Source organism: Parasteatoda tepidariorum, chromosome 7, assembly GCF_982258835.1.
Source record: "Parasteatoda tepidariorum strain Cologne lab strain chromosome 7, Ptep-v5.0, whole genome shotgun sequence".
Classification (NCBI taxonomy): domain Eukaryota; kingdom Metazoa; phylum Arthropoda; class Arachnida; order Araneae; family Theridiidae; genus Parasteatoda; species Parasteatoda tepidariorum.
The window spans coordinates 97,525,212-97,541,099 of record NC_141761.1 but is presented as its reverse complement, the minus strand read 5'-3'; the positions used below and the strand labels follow the sequence as shown (position 1 = coordinate 97,541,099).

Genomic DNA, 15,888 nt, shown 5'->3' with positions numbered 1-15,888 from the left:
TCACGTACGAAGAAAGTTCAGAAGCAGCAACAAACAACCCTCCAAAAACCCATAAAAATCTTCTTGTTTTTCCCGATGCCTCAAAATACTCATCCTGGGATGACTCTCCTGCATTTTGGAAGTCAGGAACAGGAAAGAGGAAGGAAGCAAATTATCTAATGCATCGCTTACTGTTGCGTTTAATGACATAAAGAAGATTTACTTGAAACACGAGACATACGGAACGCTAGAATTGTGTCCTCTTGCTCTCCACGCAAAGTGGTGCAAGTCAATCAGTTTCGTATTACGAGATTAAGCGAAATCATTTACGTAACTCTGTTATAAAACAAGTCTGATCCTTCATATAGGTTTGTTATAAAGTACCATTGAGCAGGTTTCTATTGATAGTTTTTAAGTGAAATCAATTACGTAAATCTGTTACAAAGCAATTCTGATCCTCATATATGTTTGATATAAAGTACCATTGAGCAGGTTTCTATTGATAGTTTTTAAGTGAAATCAATTACGTAAATCTGTTACAAAGCAATTCTGATCCTCATATATGTTTGATATAAAGTACCATTGAGCAGGTTTCTATTGATAGTTTTTAAGTGAAATCAATTACGTAAATCTGTTACAAAGCAATTCTGATCCTCATATATGTTTGATATAAAGTACCATTGAGCAGTTTTCTATTGATAGTTTTTAAGTGAAATCAATTACGTAAATCTGTTACAAAGCAATTCTGATCCTCATATATGTTTGATATAAAGTACCATTGAGCAGGTTTCTATTGATAGTTTTTAAGTGAAATCAATTACGTAAATCTGTTACAAAGCAATTCTGATCCTCATATATGTTTGATATAAAGTACCATTGAGCAGGTTTCTATTGATAGTTTTTAAACGAAATCAATTACGTAAAAGTGTTATAAAACAATTCTGATCTTTCATATAGGCTTGATATAAAGTACCTTTCAGCAGGTTTCTATTGAGAGTTTTTGAGCAAAATCAATTACGTAAATCTGTTACAATTTTTCTCATCCTTCGTATAACCTTGATGTAATGCGCCATTGAGCTGGATTCTATTAGAGTTTCATTTTATAGCTTTCTTGATAATAGATTCATAGTTTTTACGGACTAGCAAAATTTTACAATTTTACAAAATTTTTTAACATTGAGGTTCCCCAGGGGTTTTCCTAGGGACCAATTTTACAGTTGTTGATTATTGATACTGTTTTTAGGATCTACACGACAGATAATTTTAACAATTTTAGTGATTTTGACTTTTAAGATTTTAGTTTGGTTGCCTTTGCGTGGTCAGCCATTCCATATTTTATAGATTTGACTTTTTGTTAATGCCCATGCTAGGTATATTAGTTGAATGGAGTGAAAATACAGCTTACTTCTGTCAAGAAAAAAAAAACATGAGTTACAACGTTTCCAAAGAAGAAAAGAAAATCGCTCGATTTCCATGTATTAAAATTATAGCCCAGAACCACAAAAAACGTGAAAAAGGTTCGAACACTTAAAAACCTGGATGTGACATTGGATACAATTTTGAGCTGGATGCCTGACTTGAATTATATTAAGGATAGAATCACAACCTTTAATGAGAATAGTAAAAGAGTGACAAGATCTACATGGAGGTTAAAACCAACCGTTCTTAAACGGATATAATCACAGGCCAGCGAGGGAATGATTATCTATGCAGCCAGTGCTTGGTTCAGCGATGACGTCAAAATGCTTGAAAAATCACAAAAGGTCCCATTGCTGACAATCACTAAAGTGTACAAAACAACTAGTACGGACGCTTTACAGATACTGGCGGGCATTAAACTTCTTCATTATAAAATAGTTGATGATATCTATTATAAATGATTATAAGGGGCGATTAGATGACTACAGATACAACACTAACTTGGTACCAACCCCAACATCCATACAGTAAAATCACTCCCTGTGCCTTGGAGTAAAGATACCTCCCACGAATAAAAACTTTGAAATATTCACAAATGGGTCACAGATATGAGAACAAGCTGAGTCAGACGAGATTGTCAAAAATGGCTGAGTACCAATTGATACCATCTCAATGAGACTGAGTAATCACTCTAGTATCTTTCTGGAGGCTCTCCTGGCAATAAGACATGCTCTTAAATATGCAAATGTTTACAACTTAATTAATGTTAAAGTCTACTCCGATTCGCACTTCTCGTTGTAAAGTCTTGGTTCAAACCCAAGATTCAAACTGTCAGAAATTGAAGGCATTAAAGAATTATGGAAAACAGATGCTCAATTAAAATGGGTCAAGGCCCATAGTGGTACTGATGGCAACGAGGATTTGGATCGAGCAGTTTAAGGCTTTGACAGATAGATACAACAACATACCTTGAAAAAAGTCATATAAAGAATAATGTCAAGCTAAGGACAGTGCAATACTATAAAAACGATTGGCAAACCAACACTAGAGGCTGACAATCCTTATATGAGATTTGTCACATAATTCTGTAAACCGTTTAAGTGTAATATGTAACCTTTTTAAGTGATTTAAATAAGCTAGGGTAGAACAGCCGATCCCATCTGCTATTATTAAACTTCAACTCCGTAACCTCGTAATTGTTCCGCATCCTTGTTCAAGCATTGGGGAAAACTAGCTTTCGTGGAGAAAATTTTTTATGGAAATCATCCGCGTGTGTTTCATGAAGAGGAAAACCACGGAGGCTCAATTATTTTTTAACCGTCGTTTAACAGCCGACCAAATTTTGAGTTTACGACAACAAATGTTCAACTCCGTAGCCTTGTAATTTTGAACATGATCCAGAAGACAAAGGGATCAAGTATAAGGAGAAATTTGCCTTCGTGATGACTTTTTGATGGAGCTAACCCACATTAGCGTTACATGGAGAGGAAGACCGCGAGAACCTCCCACGGTTAGCCTGACAGTAAGGGGACTCTAACCCACTGAGGATATTTCGCGTCAGCACTGTGGTTGGTGCAAGACGGATGCGGAATTCATATTGACTAGCCATAGCCAAGATTCGAGCCAGGATTGGAAGGCGAAAGCTCTATTCCTTGAGCCATCATGGCTCACTGTGCATGATTGTTGGCAGCAGCGGTTATGGGAATGTACTGCTTCAAGAAGTTCAGGTTCTGGACAGCTACGCTGCCGTACTCAGAGGGAAGACCGCCGCATTCAGCGTATAGCTGTGAAGCATCGTAGTGCGTCTGCATCAGAAATTCGAGCTGCAGTTGGCACTGCTGTGACACAAGGAAATGTTACAAATCGTCTACTTCAACTACAGCTCCGAGCGAGACGCCCAGTAGTCTACGTTCCACTCACTCCAAACCACTGCCTTTTACGACGTGAGTGGTGTTGTGTTAGAGCTTACTGGAAAACAGAGTGGATATATTGTTTTTCTTATGAAAATCTGTTCTGACTTGGTGCCAATGATAGCCGTGTTTTGGCTAGGAGGAGGCCAGGTGAGCGCCGGCCACCGAACTTTTACCGGTCTAGACACAATTAGCCTACACCTGGAGGTTAAGGAGGAGGTGTCACCGGAAATGGTTTAGGCAACCATTTCCGGTGACAGCAGAAGCACTCTTGTGCTTATTACACGCATCTTGACAGCAAATTTGTGCGTCAACCAGGTGATTCAACCTGTTTTGTTGCCATTCATGATCAGCATTCAAGGGGTTATTTTCCAACATGATAACGCTCGTCCTCATACTGCTGTTGTAACCCAACATGCTCTACAGAATGTCGACATGTTACCTTGGCCTGGTAGTTCATCAGATCTTTCACCAATCGACCTCTTATGAGACATAATTGGACGACAACTTTAGCGTCATCCCTAAGCAGCATTAACTATCCTCGTATTGATTGACCAAGTGCAACAGGAATGGAACTCCATCCAAAAAAATGACATATGGCACCTGTATGACACAATGCATACCAGTTTGCATGCCTGCATTCCAAATTCTGGTGGTTACATCAGGTTTTGTTCAAAGCTTTATTTATTTAACCTTATTTTCGTCGTATATATATATATATATATATATATATATATATATATATATATATATATATATTATACAAGGAAAATGAAGTTAAATAAAGTTTTGAAATATATCTTCTAAATTTTTTTCTGATTGACTTTTAAGTCAACAAATTTATAAAGTTCAAATGCAGATACCGTTTAACAGATACAAAATTTACATATTGTTTTGTATTTATTGAAATCCCAAAACATAGAAATAAAACAATGAAATATTTCAACTATTTACCAAAGATAACATTTATTCATTTGTATGAGATTACCACAAATATAAGTTTTAGTAGAAGGATAAGATAAATTACAGCATTTCATAAATCGGTAATTACATGTCCTATACAACAGCGCATCAGACACCTGCTCGTGTACAATATTCTTTACATGAAACCTTATGATTATTTGAAAACGTGTAATGCAGCTCATCCTACAATCCTTCAAATCGCCAGCAAATCTCCCCAAATTCTTCCACGTTGAAATCACAACTCATAATTCTTCTTCATTTTTTATAGTAAATATTCGTCCGCGAAGAAATACTTTAAATGGCGTCACGTAACACATGAAAAATCCTGCCGTTTTTTCTTTACTGTTTCCAAAGTAGTTACGTGCCCCTGCTTCGTATATTTTTATTTACCTGTACTCTAAGAAAGAAAAACTATAAAAATTACGCCAAGAACTCTAAAGATAATGATGATAGCTTTGGCGTCAGGAATTTTCTCTCTTATAAAAGTCAGGGATTTTCTCAATTAAAGATGACATTAAAAGCAAGCATTTTAATGTCGGAAACTGCAATAAAGATATGTGTTTAAATATTTTGGATTCTTCTTCGTTCTAGTAGAAATATGAAACGGGAAAATGAAATTATTCTCGCTTTTAATCTAGCACGGTCCGTAATTGGAATTGCAAGGAAATATATTTATATATACTATGCTGGTAATGACCGATTTAAATGTTTAAGCGAAGTTGTTGCCAATTTTATGATAAGAATTCAGGAAGTGATTTGTTTCGTTACAGAAGCTTTAAGTCCCGCATTAAATCAACGGAAAATTCAAAAGCGGGGATTTGATTGTTTTCAAAATTTCAATTGGCTGTTGTATTTTAAGATTTGCTTGAATAAGTTTAATTGTCGATTGTTCGTGATGAATGGTGCCTATAATTTAAATAAAGTGATTTCACAAAACTAATTTCTAGGGGTAATTTTATGGGGTTTCTCCCATCAGACACGTTTAGTTAATTTGAAATAAGAATTGTTTTAAACGCTTTGTCGTGTATAATTTTATATGGTTAAAATTATAATGCATATTGAAGCAAAAGGATGACATACTTTTAGGGGTACACTTCTAAAAAAGAATAAAATACCATTGAATAACTTTGGGGTAAGAAAATGATAAGTCACGAAAGTCAAGTTCAAAATGAAGAATAAAACAAAGAAAAATTACAGACATATGAAGAAAAAAAGGGGGGGGAATAATAAGTAATTTATTCTTCATTTTGAACTTATCTAATGAGTTCTGTTTACTTGCAGCTTAAGCGCAATAAATGAAACTTATTGTTTTCCTTAACTTTCTTCGTGTTTTCTTGTATTTATTTATGTATTATTTATATATATATTGGTATTTTTTAATTATAAAGAACAGTTTAATAATCACTCTGTTAGAGTAAAAAAATAGTTTGACTTTTTTTTTCATTCATATTTAAAAATCTATCAGCAATTTATTTCTTATTTTAATGATGAATAACTGTTTCTCTTAGATCTAAATAACTTGAAATAAGTGCAAATATGAAAATTTATTGTTTGGAAGATTTTATTTTTAAAGCAGAAAAAGACACCAGTTATCTTGTGTTGCATTTCTTAACCATATTGTGCTATATACAATATTTTTCACATATTTTGACCAAAAAAATATGAAAAATATGTTTAATAAAATTTTAGCGTCGAAGGGTTATATGGGATTGCGCGTGATAGAAACTATGTATTTTAAATAATAAAAACACTTCAAAGATTTAAAGACATCTCAATGAATACAGCTTATCAGTTTTAAATGACAACAAACATGGTTTATTGCTTGAATAATAATAATTAAAGACATTTCAATGAATACAGCTTATCAGTCCTAAATAACAAGAAACACGGTTTATTGTTTGAATAATAATAATTAAACATTTCAATGAATGCAGCTTATCAGTTTTAAATGACAACGAACATGGTTTATTGTTTGAATAATAATAATTAAAGACATTTTAATGAATACAGCTTATCAGTCCTAAATAACAAGAAACACGGTTTATTGTTTGAATAATAATAATTAAAGACATTTCTATGAATACAGCTCATCAGTCCTAAATGACAATGGGCACGGTTTATCAGCCTTACTTTAACAAGGAATACAGCTTATCAGCTCCTTTTACCACACCATTGCATTCCTCATCAATGGAGCATTAGATTTATGGTAACAATACAAATACGAAAGTCAAAATAAATAGTTCTATCCATTGGAAACTCGAAAATCATTGATATCTCTCCCCTTCAATGTGCACCCGCTCCCTTATCAGCACAGGTGAATCGCTCTCGGTCCTTCTCCACGTGACCAGTCTACCTCTTACAATCCCTCCTCCCCATCCTCCCTACCGGATGCTCTAGAGCAACAATCTCTGATGGCACCCTCGGGATATATACCCTATACAAGCGTTCACGCTTGAACGCAAGCACGAACGCGTACATACATACCTCGATTGCGTGAAGTTTGTGAAGAGGGATGGAGAAGGACTAAGGGGGAGGGGGATAGAGACAGTTTCGCTATCATCAGCGTAATGGTCGGTCCGTAGCTTCTGTTACAAAATGATATTTTGAAGTTTTTAGGTTTGTCTCTTGATTTTGCTATGTTTTTGTTGTTAAAATTGGGAAGGAAGAAAAGGTACTATTTCTGCATTAGAAATTCAGAAGTATATATTTTTTTTTCTTTCTTTCTTTTTTTTTCTGGTAAAAGAGGATTTGCTTCTCATTTTCTTCCACGATATTTTTTTTCCTTACCTATCTAAAGCTGATTTTTTAAAAAGTGATGCGGAACCGGGACTGTTTTATTCAAAAAAGGTGATTTTTTGGAGGATTGGAAGAAAAGTGACGTAAGATAAAACTAAATCGATAGATCATTCGAAGTTTTCTTTTTTGTTTAGATTTTTTTTTCAAATCCTTTCATACTTTCTGGAATAGAATTTGTTCCAAAAACTTTTCTGAAAATGGTTGGAATTTTTTTTTTTTATTGCAGTCGACGTGACATCTTCCACGACTTTTAAAAATGCTACTAAACTTGAAAATTGTTACAATTTGTCGAAGATGCTTTTTACTATTGTTTCAAAGAACGTGCTTAAGCATATTAAATTTTAAAAAAAAGAGATTATTATAATACATTTTTGAATAAATTGACTTCAGAAATATCCAACTACTTGTTGAACGAATTCTACCATTGAATAAAAAATACTAAAATTAGCACATGCTCTGAGCAAAAACTAATGTTAAAATACCATTTAATAGCACAATTTGTTTAATATTTACTATGACGGCCTTGCTTTTTCCTTTTAGGTTAACCTATTCCATACGAGGTTATTTTTTTGTACATTTTTAAGTTATATTTAATTTATTTTTTCCTAATGATTATTTTTTAGGCTTGCCTTTAATTTTAAAACCATATTCATAGGTTTACATATCTTACCCATTTACAGGTTTACAACTGTTATTATATTAGATTCTTTACATAGCGAGAGAATGAAGGTATGAATGAATAAAGAATGAAGGTATGAAATAAGTAAATCGGTGTATCGGTGAATTAGTTACATTTTTTTTTTCAAATCTTAACTCCTTAATGACCAGTCATAAAAAAAATGGTCTGTTTATGAATAATCCTTGTTGAAAGAACCTAGTGTTACTTATGCTACTAACCAATATCAGCAAGACTTTTTTTTTTCTTTTCTTCCAGACGTGGACACGTACCTAGGTTTGCAAAACCCTTAACCGTATAGTCCACGTCCGGACTACTGTCTAGCTCGCACAAAGCTCATAACTGCACAATACAGATCATACAGATGACAATAAAGATGACAAGAAATATATCAGCAAGACTACTTGAAAAAAAAAAAAAAAAAAAAAGAAGGAAAAAAAAAAAAACGAAGAAACACCCATCTGTCTACGAAATTCGCTTGATATCAGCAAGACTACTTGAAATCAAGCGAATTTTGTAGACAGAGGGGGTGTTTCTTCGTTTTTTGTTGGCGCCATTTATAGACAAGAACGCGACTTCAGCCACACACACATCATAGTATGTTTTATAAGGAGGATCCTCCATTCATCCACAGATCATAGTTTTGATCTGAAACAGAGAACGACCAATCTCCACTTAGATTCCCTTAGAGGTATCGATTTGCTATGGGAATTTGGAGGACTTTGTAATCCCGACAGCTTTAACATGCACCAGTCATCCTTAAACACCCGGGATTCTTTGGTCAGCGGATTTCGAGCTCACGTTCTCGCGAACACTAGCCCAACGTCCCATCAACCAGACCATTCCGGCTCCATGAAAAAATGTTTGCATTTAGGAAAATATATATTTTAATAAATCAAGTGAAGATTTCTTTCTGTTTTCCATCATTTAATCTTTAAAAAGTCACTACACTATGACTTAAAATTATAATGTGAATATTTATATATTTAATAAATTATGGTAGATACAATTATCTTGTTTATTCAAAAGGAATCCTTATAATGAAAGGAATATATTTCCTTTTTTGTGAATAGGAACCGACTTTACAAAAGAAAGCTAGGCATAAACAAATAAATAAATTTGTTTTCGAATTAGAATTAAGATAGTTTGCCTTTAACAACATATTTCAACAAATTCGTTGCCATGACAACAGTTATTATAAATGGTTTTTTTTCACCCAACCAGTAAATAAAAGAAGATAATTGACAAATTAATGAATCAAGGAATCGATTAATGATTAAATCTGCAAATCACTAATAGTATTTTATTAAAGCCTCATCTATATTGAACGTTATCAATAATTTTCTTTTTTAAAATCTAGGCATTGTGTGGTTTTATGCGAATTTTGGTTGAAGTTTGTATTTTCTAACAGTTAATTTTTTTAGGGTAATTTGAATCTGAAATTGCAAAGAAAGGGGAGATATTAAATGGACAGTCTAGCTTTTTTTTTATAATAAAATGTAAAAATATGCGTTTAAATGTAAATGACATACAGTTAAGCATTTCCTCATTCTTAGGCTTCATTAAAAAAAGAAAAATAAGTCGACTCTTTAGGAACTTTTTAAATCTCATCCGCAAGTCGATACGATTACGCAATAAAAGAGTTTGGATCCTGATATAAATCTTGTTAACTTGTTGTTCGAAGTGTTATAGGGATCTTCATTTAAAATTCTATACACTCCCTTGTTAACTATGATAGGAGATTTCGTTGTTCTCTCTTTTTTCACTTTTTTTTCAGACATAGTTTCGAGCACCATTTAATTTTAACATCTCCATTGCGTAATGTCAGTTTTCCTCAGTTTAATACAATAAAAAGGAATTTGGTTCTGGTGTCAACAAACTCTACATTAAAATGATACTATTCATGTGAAAATGCAGGGTGTTTCACAATCACAACTATATGTATATATCTTTAGAATCCTAGTTAGAAATTAGATCCATCTTTATCGAAATTTAACGAATTATAAGAAAAGGGAGAATAAAAACAATAAAACCTATCTAATTGTCGGTGAAAACAGAAGATAAAATGTGATTATTGAAAACACCTTCAACTAACCAAATTGGTTCCGATGTTTCTAATACCTAACTCTTTACTCGTGGTTCTACAGCTTTAGATAAGGCTTTGCCTCTGTTAAATAATACGTTGGACTTTTAATGTGTATAGTTCTTGATCTTCAATTTAGAGAAAGATGTGTACCAACGGGGCTTTTAAGTCTCACTAATATTATTTCCACGTGGTATCAAAACGGAAAAAATTCTCTCATCCAGTTTTCGTTATCCCTGTAGTATGACTTTCCATTTATCATTACTAGTTGACCACAAACAATTATTTGAAAACGAACATCCCCTATGAAACTGCTTATTTCGTTAGAGGATGCCACTTTATGTTATTCTTCGATTCTCTGCTCTCTATCTCGATCAATTCTGCAAGGAAGTCTTTCACATTTTTTCATTCATTCACGAGTATTTTCAGCTATAAAACAAAGTATTCAATGTAAAATAGAAGTTACCGAGAATGTCAGAAATATTTGTTATATCCGATTTGATATTAATTTATTCGTTGATATTATTATATTTATTCGATATTTTACTAACTGCTGAGGATAGATTAGGAGAAACATCAGTGTTCGGACTACCGGTTTAATGTATACCGGGCTGTGGCATTTGACTAGTCCTAGTATATATTTTGGACATTTACCAAAGGAACTGTGTGATTGTCAACATTCACCGATGGAGGTCAACAACCAACCAATATCGGTCATTCACAGTAACATAGACATTATTCAAAGGGCAAAAAAGTTTCACACATCTGTGATTTTTTTTTTTAAAGAAATTTTTTAAATAAAGGACACAAATATACATTAAAAATGGGGTTAACGCAACTTCTAGTTGATATAATAGATATCTTGCAAAGCGTAACGGTTTTCCACCATAAACCATAACGAAACCATAACGGGGAGCGTTATGGTTTCCTGCAATTCGAACGCCATCAAAATTTGAGTTTTACAGCGCATGCGCGACTATTTGTCTACAAATTGATGAATCGTAAAGGGTCTGTCTAACGCAGAGGTCGCCAAAGTGGTCTATATAGACCCCCAGGGGTCTATTTAACATAAGCGGGGGTCGATCTGAGCCAGGAGGTCGAATGGGGGTCGATCCGAACCGGAAGGATCGATTGGTCGAAGGATTATCAGTATTATCAGATATTTGACAATTTGAGAAGAAGACTTGGAAATATATACAGGTAATCTTCAAAAATTGAGCGACGATTTTAAACTGCGTTTTGTTGATTTGGAAAACATTGACATCCCTGATTGGATTATTGTGTCATTTTCTGCTCAAACTGAAAACGTGGGCATCAACCTGCAAGATGAGCTTGCTGAATTATTATGGGGATTTGAAGCAAAGACGCTTTTTAAAAATTTAGCAATAAGCAAATTTTGGACAAACATAAATATAATGCAAAAATATGTAAGACTTTACGAAATAGCTCAGCCATTTATGATAGCATTTTCAAGTTCCTATATGGTTGAAGCCGGTTACAGTCACGTAAATTCAATCTTCGCTAAGAACAGATATAAATTAAATGCGGAGTTTCGAGGGAATTTAAGATTAAAATTGACCAATTTTGAACCCAATATAACAAACCTTGCAAAAAAAAAAAAAAAAAAAAAAAAAAAAAAAAAAAAAAAAACACCAGGCACACTTATGTCATTGATTAAGAAGCAATAAATCCGTAGTTACTTTACTTATTATTTCTACTTACTTATAATTACTTATTATTTCATAAATATTAAGATATTTATATTTCAACATTAATATATTTTTCATAAAACTATTGTTACACTATGTACTATTGCTTTAATAAATGTTCAAAATCATAAAATAAATGTACAAACACAGTATCTAATAGAGTTTTATTTTAATTAACAGAAAATTACTTTTATGGGAGTCGATGGAGATTTCGAAAAATTATGTAGGGGTCGATGATCAAAAAAGTTTGGCAACCCCATGTCTAACGTAAGATAAATCCTAAGCAAAACATATTTTGCAAAGTCTAAGGGAGTATTCACACTACATGCGATAAACTTTACGCACATGCTAATGTTTAGAAACAACATGTAAGACTAACTGCCGTGTATATGCGAATCTCATTAAACTTATGTAAATGCACTGCAGTGCCATAACTTCAAACGCTTAAGATATATTGATATATTAATATGTATACAATATGATAATATACTGAATCAGCGTAGAACTATAGTTAACTTTAAGTCTAACGTTAAAGCTACTTGAGTTTTACAGAGCATGCGCGAAATTTTCCGTGCGAATCACGATTTCGCTAAATAGATTGTAAGGTTATTGTTACGGTTAACGCCGTGCAAAATCCCCTCTAAAATCTGTTTCTCTAATGTCAGTAATAAAAAATATTATTTTTTGATTTCTAGAACGCCATACACCAAAACACTTAGCAAAATTGAAAATCCTATGTGTGATACCAGCATTAAATTATAAAATCAGAAAAAAAAAGATCTTGTTAACTTGTTAAGTGTTTACGTGATTCTTCAAATATTCTCCTTCAATCAAGTTAGATCCGAAGTTTTGTTTGATACTTCAAATGACGTGCGGGGAAAATAGTTGTGTGTACTTCCACTCGAGGGAGCCACTATAGTTTGTTACCCTACAATTTGAAGCAGTTAACTATGATTACATGAAGTAGGAGAATTTCGCCAATTGTTTATCTCTGGAGGTAAGAATCGTAAGAAAAAGAGTTAGAGAAAAACTCTTTCCCAACAGAAATTTACGACTGGGTATTTTGATACCTCTTTTCCTTTTAAAGGGTATGAAATGGATAAAAGAACGAGTTGATGGCTGGTTCGTGGTTGGAAACGGAGATGAGTTTGCAGCTGGGTTGGAAAAAATAGATGGCCATTAGGACCTTACTTTGTTTTTCATTTCTGTGTCCTTTTTTTAATATTTTTATTAAAGAAATTCAATTAGGTAGAATATGATCCACGCATAAAATAATCCATGGTAGTGATAATTTGATGTTTTGGAATAATGCGGAAAATGAATGGATTAAATCGATTTTAATGCGGAAAAATTAAATCAAATTTTAACTGTTTGGTATTATGCGGAAAATTATTTAATTAAATAGATTTTAAAACAAGGAAAACGGATAGATATAATTATATGAAGCATATTTTTATTCCTGATTTCTAAGAAATTGTTAAATAAAAAAACACAACAATAATTTTTTTATTTTATTACTCTTTTGCTGTTCACGTTTCCCGTATGCGTGTTCTGCAGTAACTATGGGAGCGCGAGCATGCGCTTTTACAATTATGTGACGTCATGTGCAATTGAACGCCACGTGTACGAGATAAGAAAAACCTTTTTCTGTAAATATGTTTTCACCTTTTTAACAGTTAAAGCTCAGGTTAACAAACTACTGCAGGTGAAACATTTTCCGATTGTTCGTTCTTAGCTAGAAATACACATTATTTGTTCATTTTATTTCTATTTTTGTTTTATTTCGTCTGTTCTTGTAATCTGTAGAATTTATGGATAGGAAGAACTGAAAATCACTTGTTGGTTTAGAATTCTAATCTCGTAAAATAATTAATATCTTAAAATATAATTTTGTTTTTTTATTTATGTAAAAATCAACAAATACGAAATACTACCATATAATGCTGAAGAAGAAAGCAATATGTTAGATTTTCTTTTAATTCTTGAAAATTATTATCTTAAATTTGAAAAATGTTTTGAAAATCTTAGAAATATTCAGAACTTTCCCGCACGCATGTTATACACAAGCTCAGTCAAAAACTGGGAATTTTCTGTTTTAACTGCGTTATAATTTGTGTTTTTTTCACGCTGTTTAGTTTATTCTTTGTTTTAATGCTTTCAGATATTACAAAGAACGGTAAGCGTTCATTTAGATATTACGTAAGCATTTAAAGGAAGAGAGAAAAAAAATCGGATGCTTTCTTTCTTTCTTTTTTGATGAAAAAAGATAGGAAAGTTAAGAGCGATGCTTACATAAGTTTCTAAAATCCCCTTTTAATTTTTTTTTAAAAAAAAGCCAAAATGTTTTAAAAAATGATAATTTTAAAAATTTAAAATAAAAATTAAATTTAGTGTAAGTAAAAATTAGAAAAAAGTTCAAGGAGATACAAAATTAAATTAAATTAATTAAAACGGGACAAATTGACATTTTTTATTTGAACTTAATCTTAAAATTCCTACGGAAAAAGTTGAGCAAAAAACTAAAGGGTACTTTTTTACGTAAGCATGGGGGGAGTACGGAAGCAATTCACAAATTTTTTCTGACAAGGGAGTGTTCACAAGTAGTAAAAACAGGCTTACGTAAAATTTAAATTGTCCCTAAAGACTTAACGAGCAATCAAAATTAAATCTTAAAACAGACGCAAAAAAACAAAACAACGATTAACCATTCAAAATGAAGTATTTATTCGAAATAATTTATGGAAACCAATGAAATGCAAATAAAAGCCACATACACAAATGCATCCAAACAAACATATAAGCAAACCACAGCATTTTTTTTCAACCCTAATGTACACACAAATTCCAGTTTATTTATCGTGCCTCTCCCACCATTAAGATTTGCCCGTCCGATTGCTTGGGGGTGGTTGATCTGCAAGCATTTGCGGGGGTGTACCTTGAGGGAAATCACCCACCCTCCTCCTGCCTACCTGGATTATCTCGTTGGAGCGGGTAGTGTCGATTTCCGTCATACTCTGTAGTTGCCGAGGAAGTTCTTGATAAATAGCAGAAGGTACAGCCTCTGTAAGGGAGAAGAAGGGGGAAAAAATGTATATAGCAGGAATATATAGCAAGTAAGAATGAGTTATGGCTCCTTTTCGTCCCAACTTCCTATCTTAATGTCTTCGGCTGCATTTAGGTTGTGCAAGGCCAAAAGAGGCGCTAAAGTGCCTTGGGTTAGGTTTCGTCGAAATGTTTTTTTTATACAAAACAAAACTACTGAGTGTTTAGATAACAGTTTATCTCTTTTTGATGAGTTTAGTTTTTGTGAAAGTCAGGTTTATTGATTTTTAATGGTAAAAACTGTTTTGAAATATTGGGCAGCATTTTTTTAAATTCTCTCACAAAATAATTCATAAAATTTCTTCTTTTTTTTTCTTTTTGCAAAAAATTTTATTATGAAATACAATGAGCGATGAAAAAGAACGTTAAATCATTTACAAACCTTAAGAAGTATAGGAAAAAATGACACGAAAAATGATAGGAAAAGCTGATTACATGCTGAAATACAGTAATCCGGGATTAATGGTAAAGTATTTTTTTATAATTAAAGTACTTTGGGTAATATAATGTTCAGCCACATTTTCAAGAGTTGTTTTAGTGAGAAAAAAACATTAATTTCCGTGCATGCAATAAGAGAATTACTTGCAATGTGTTATCACGTGATAATTCCGGAAATTCATAAAGGACCTATCAGGAAAAAATACTAAGGAATGATTTGATATAAAAATACCTCATTTGTAAAAATTATAATCTATCAACAAAATATCTGAATATATTTATTTGCTTTAAAGCTATGTCCAGTAAATTTTACTTGCGTAGGGGATTACGTAATGAAATTAATAATCCCATGAAACTGAAGCTGTAAGATATTACTCGATTTAAAACTTCATTCGTTTTAAAAATATAGAAATTGAAAATATCAATCGACATGTTTCAAGGATTCAAAAACCGGCGTCCATTTTTAAACCTTGCCAGACGTGAATGAGAGGAAATAAAAGTGAAATCAGTTTTCATTTTTTGTCTCTCTCGGTTACTGTGGTTCTTCTAGTTTTATTTCCCATTTTTATTTTTCGATTTTTCTTTGACCACTTTACGTTTTTCATTTCAAATCACTTTTGTTTCTTCTCATTCATTGTCAGGCAAGTTTTGAAAGTGGGTGCCTATTTTTGAGTGCTTAAAATATATCGAATGTATTTTTTTTTCTCGTTATTTTGACTTGAATTTTAGTAAATCAAAATAAATTAAAAAAACGCAACCACAAGAACTGGAAACGTATTTATAAAAAACTTAAATTAAAGGTCATAAATTAAT

The 15,888-nt window shown here is 32.6% G+C and overlaps 1 protein-coding gene across 1 annotated transcript in view; it reads right to left on the bottom strand.

Moving 5' to 3' along the window:
* Positions 1-14,235: 14,235 nt before the first annotated feature.
* The window catches only part of LOC107456330 (cartilage oligomeric matrix protein), a 106,357-nt gene continuing 104,704 nt past the window's right edge, over positions 14,236-15,888 (bottom strand). The window contains exon 25 of the mRNA XM_087168317.1: positions 14,236-14,596. Coding sequence (XP_087024443.1) covers positions 14,409-14,596 — 188 coding nt within the window. The 3' untranslated portion in view covers positions 14,236-14,408. The remainder of the gene's footprint in view (positions 14,597-15,888) is intronic.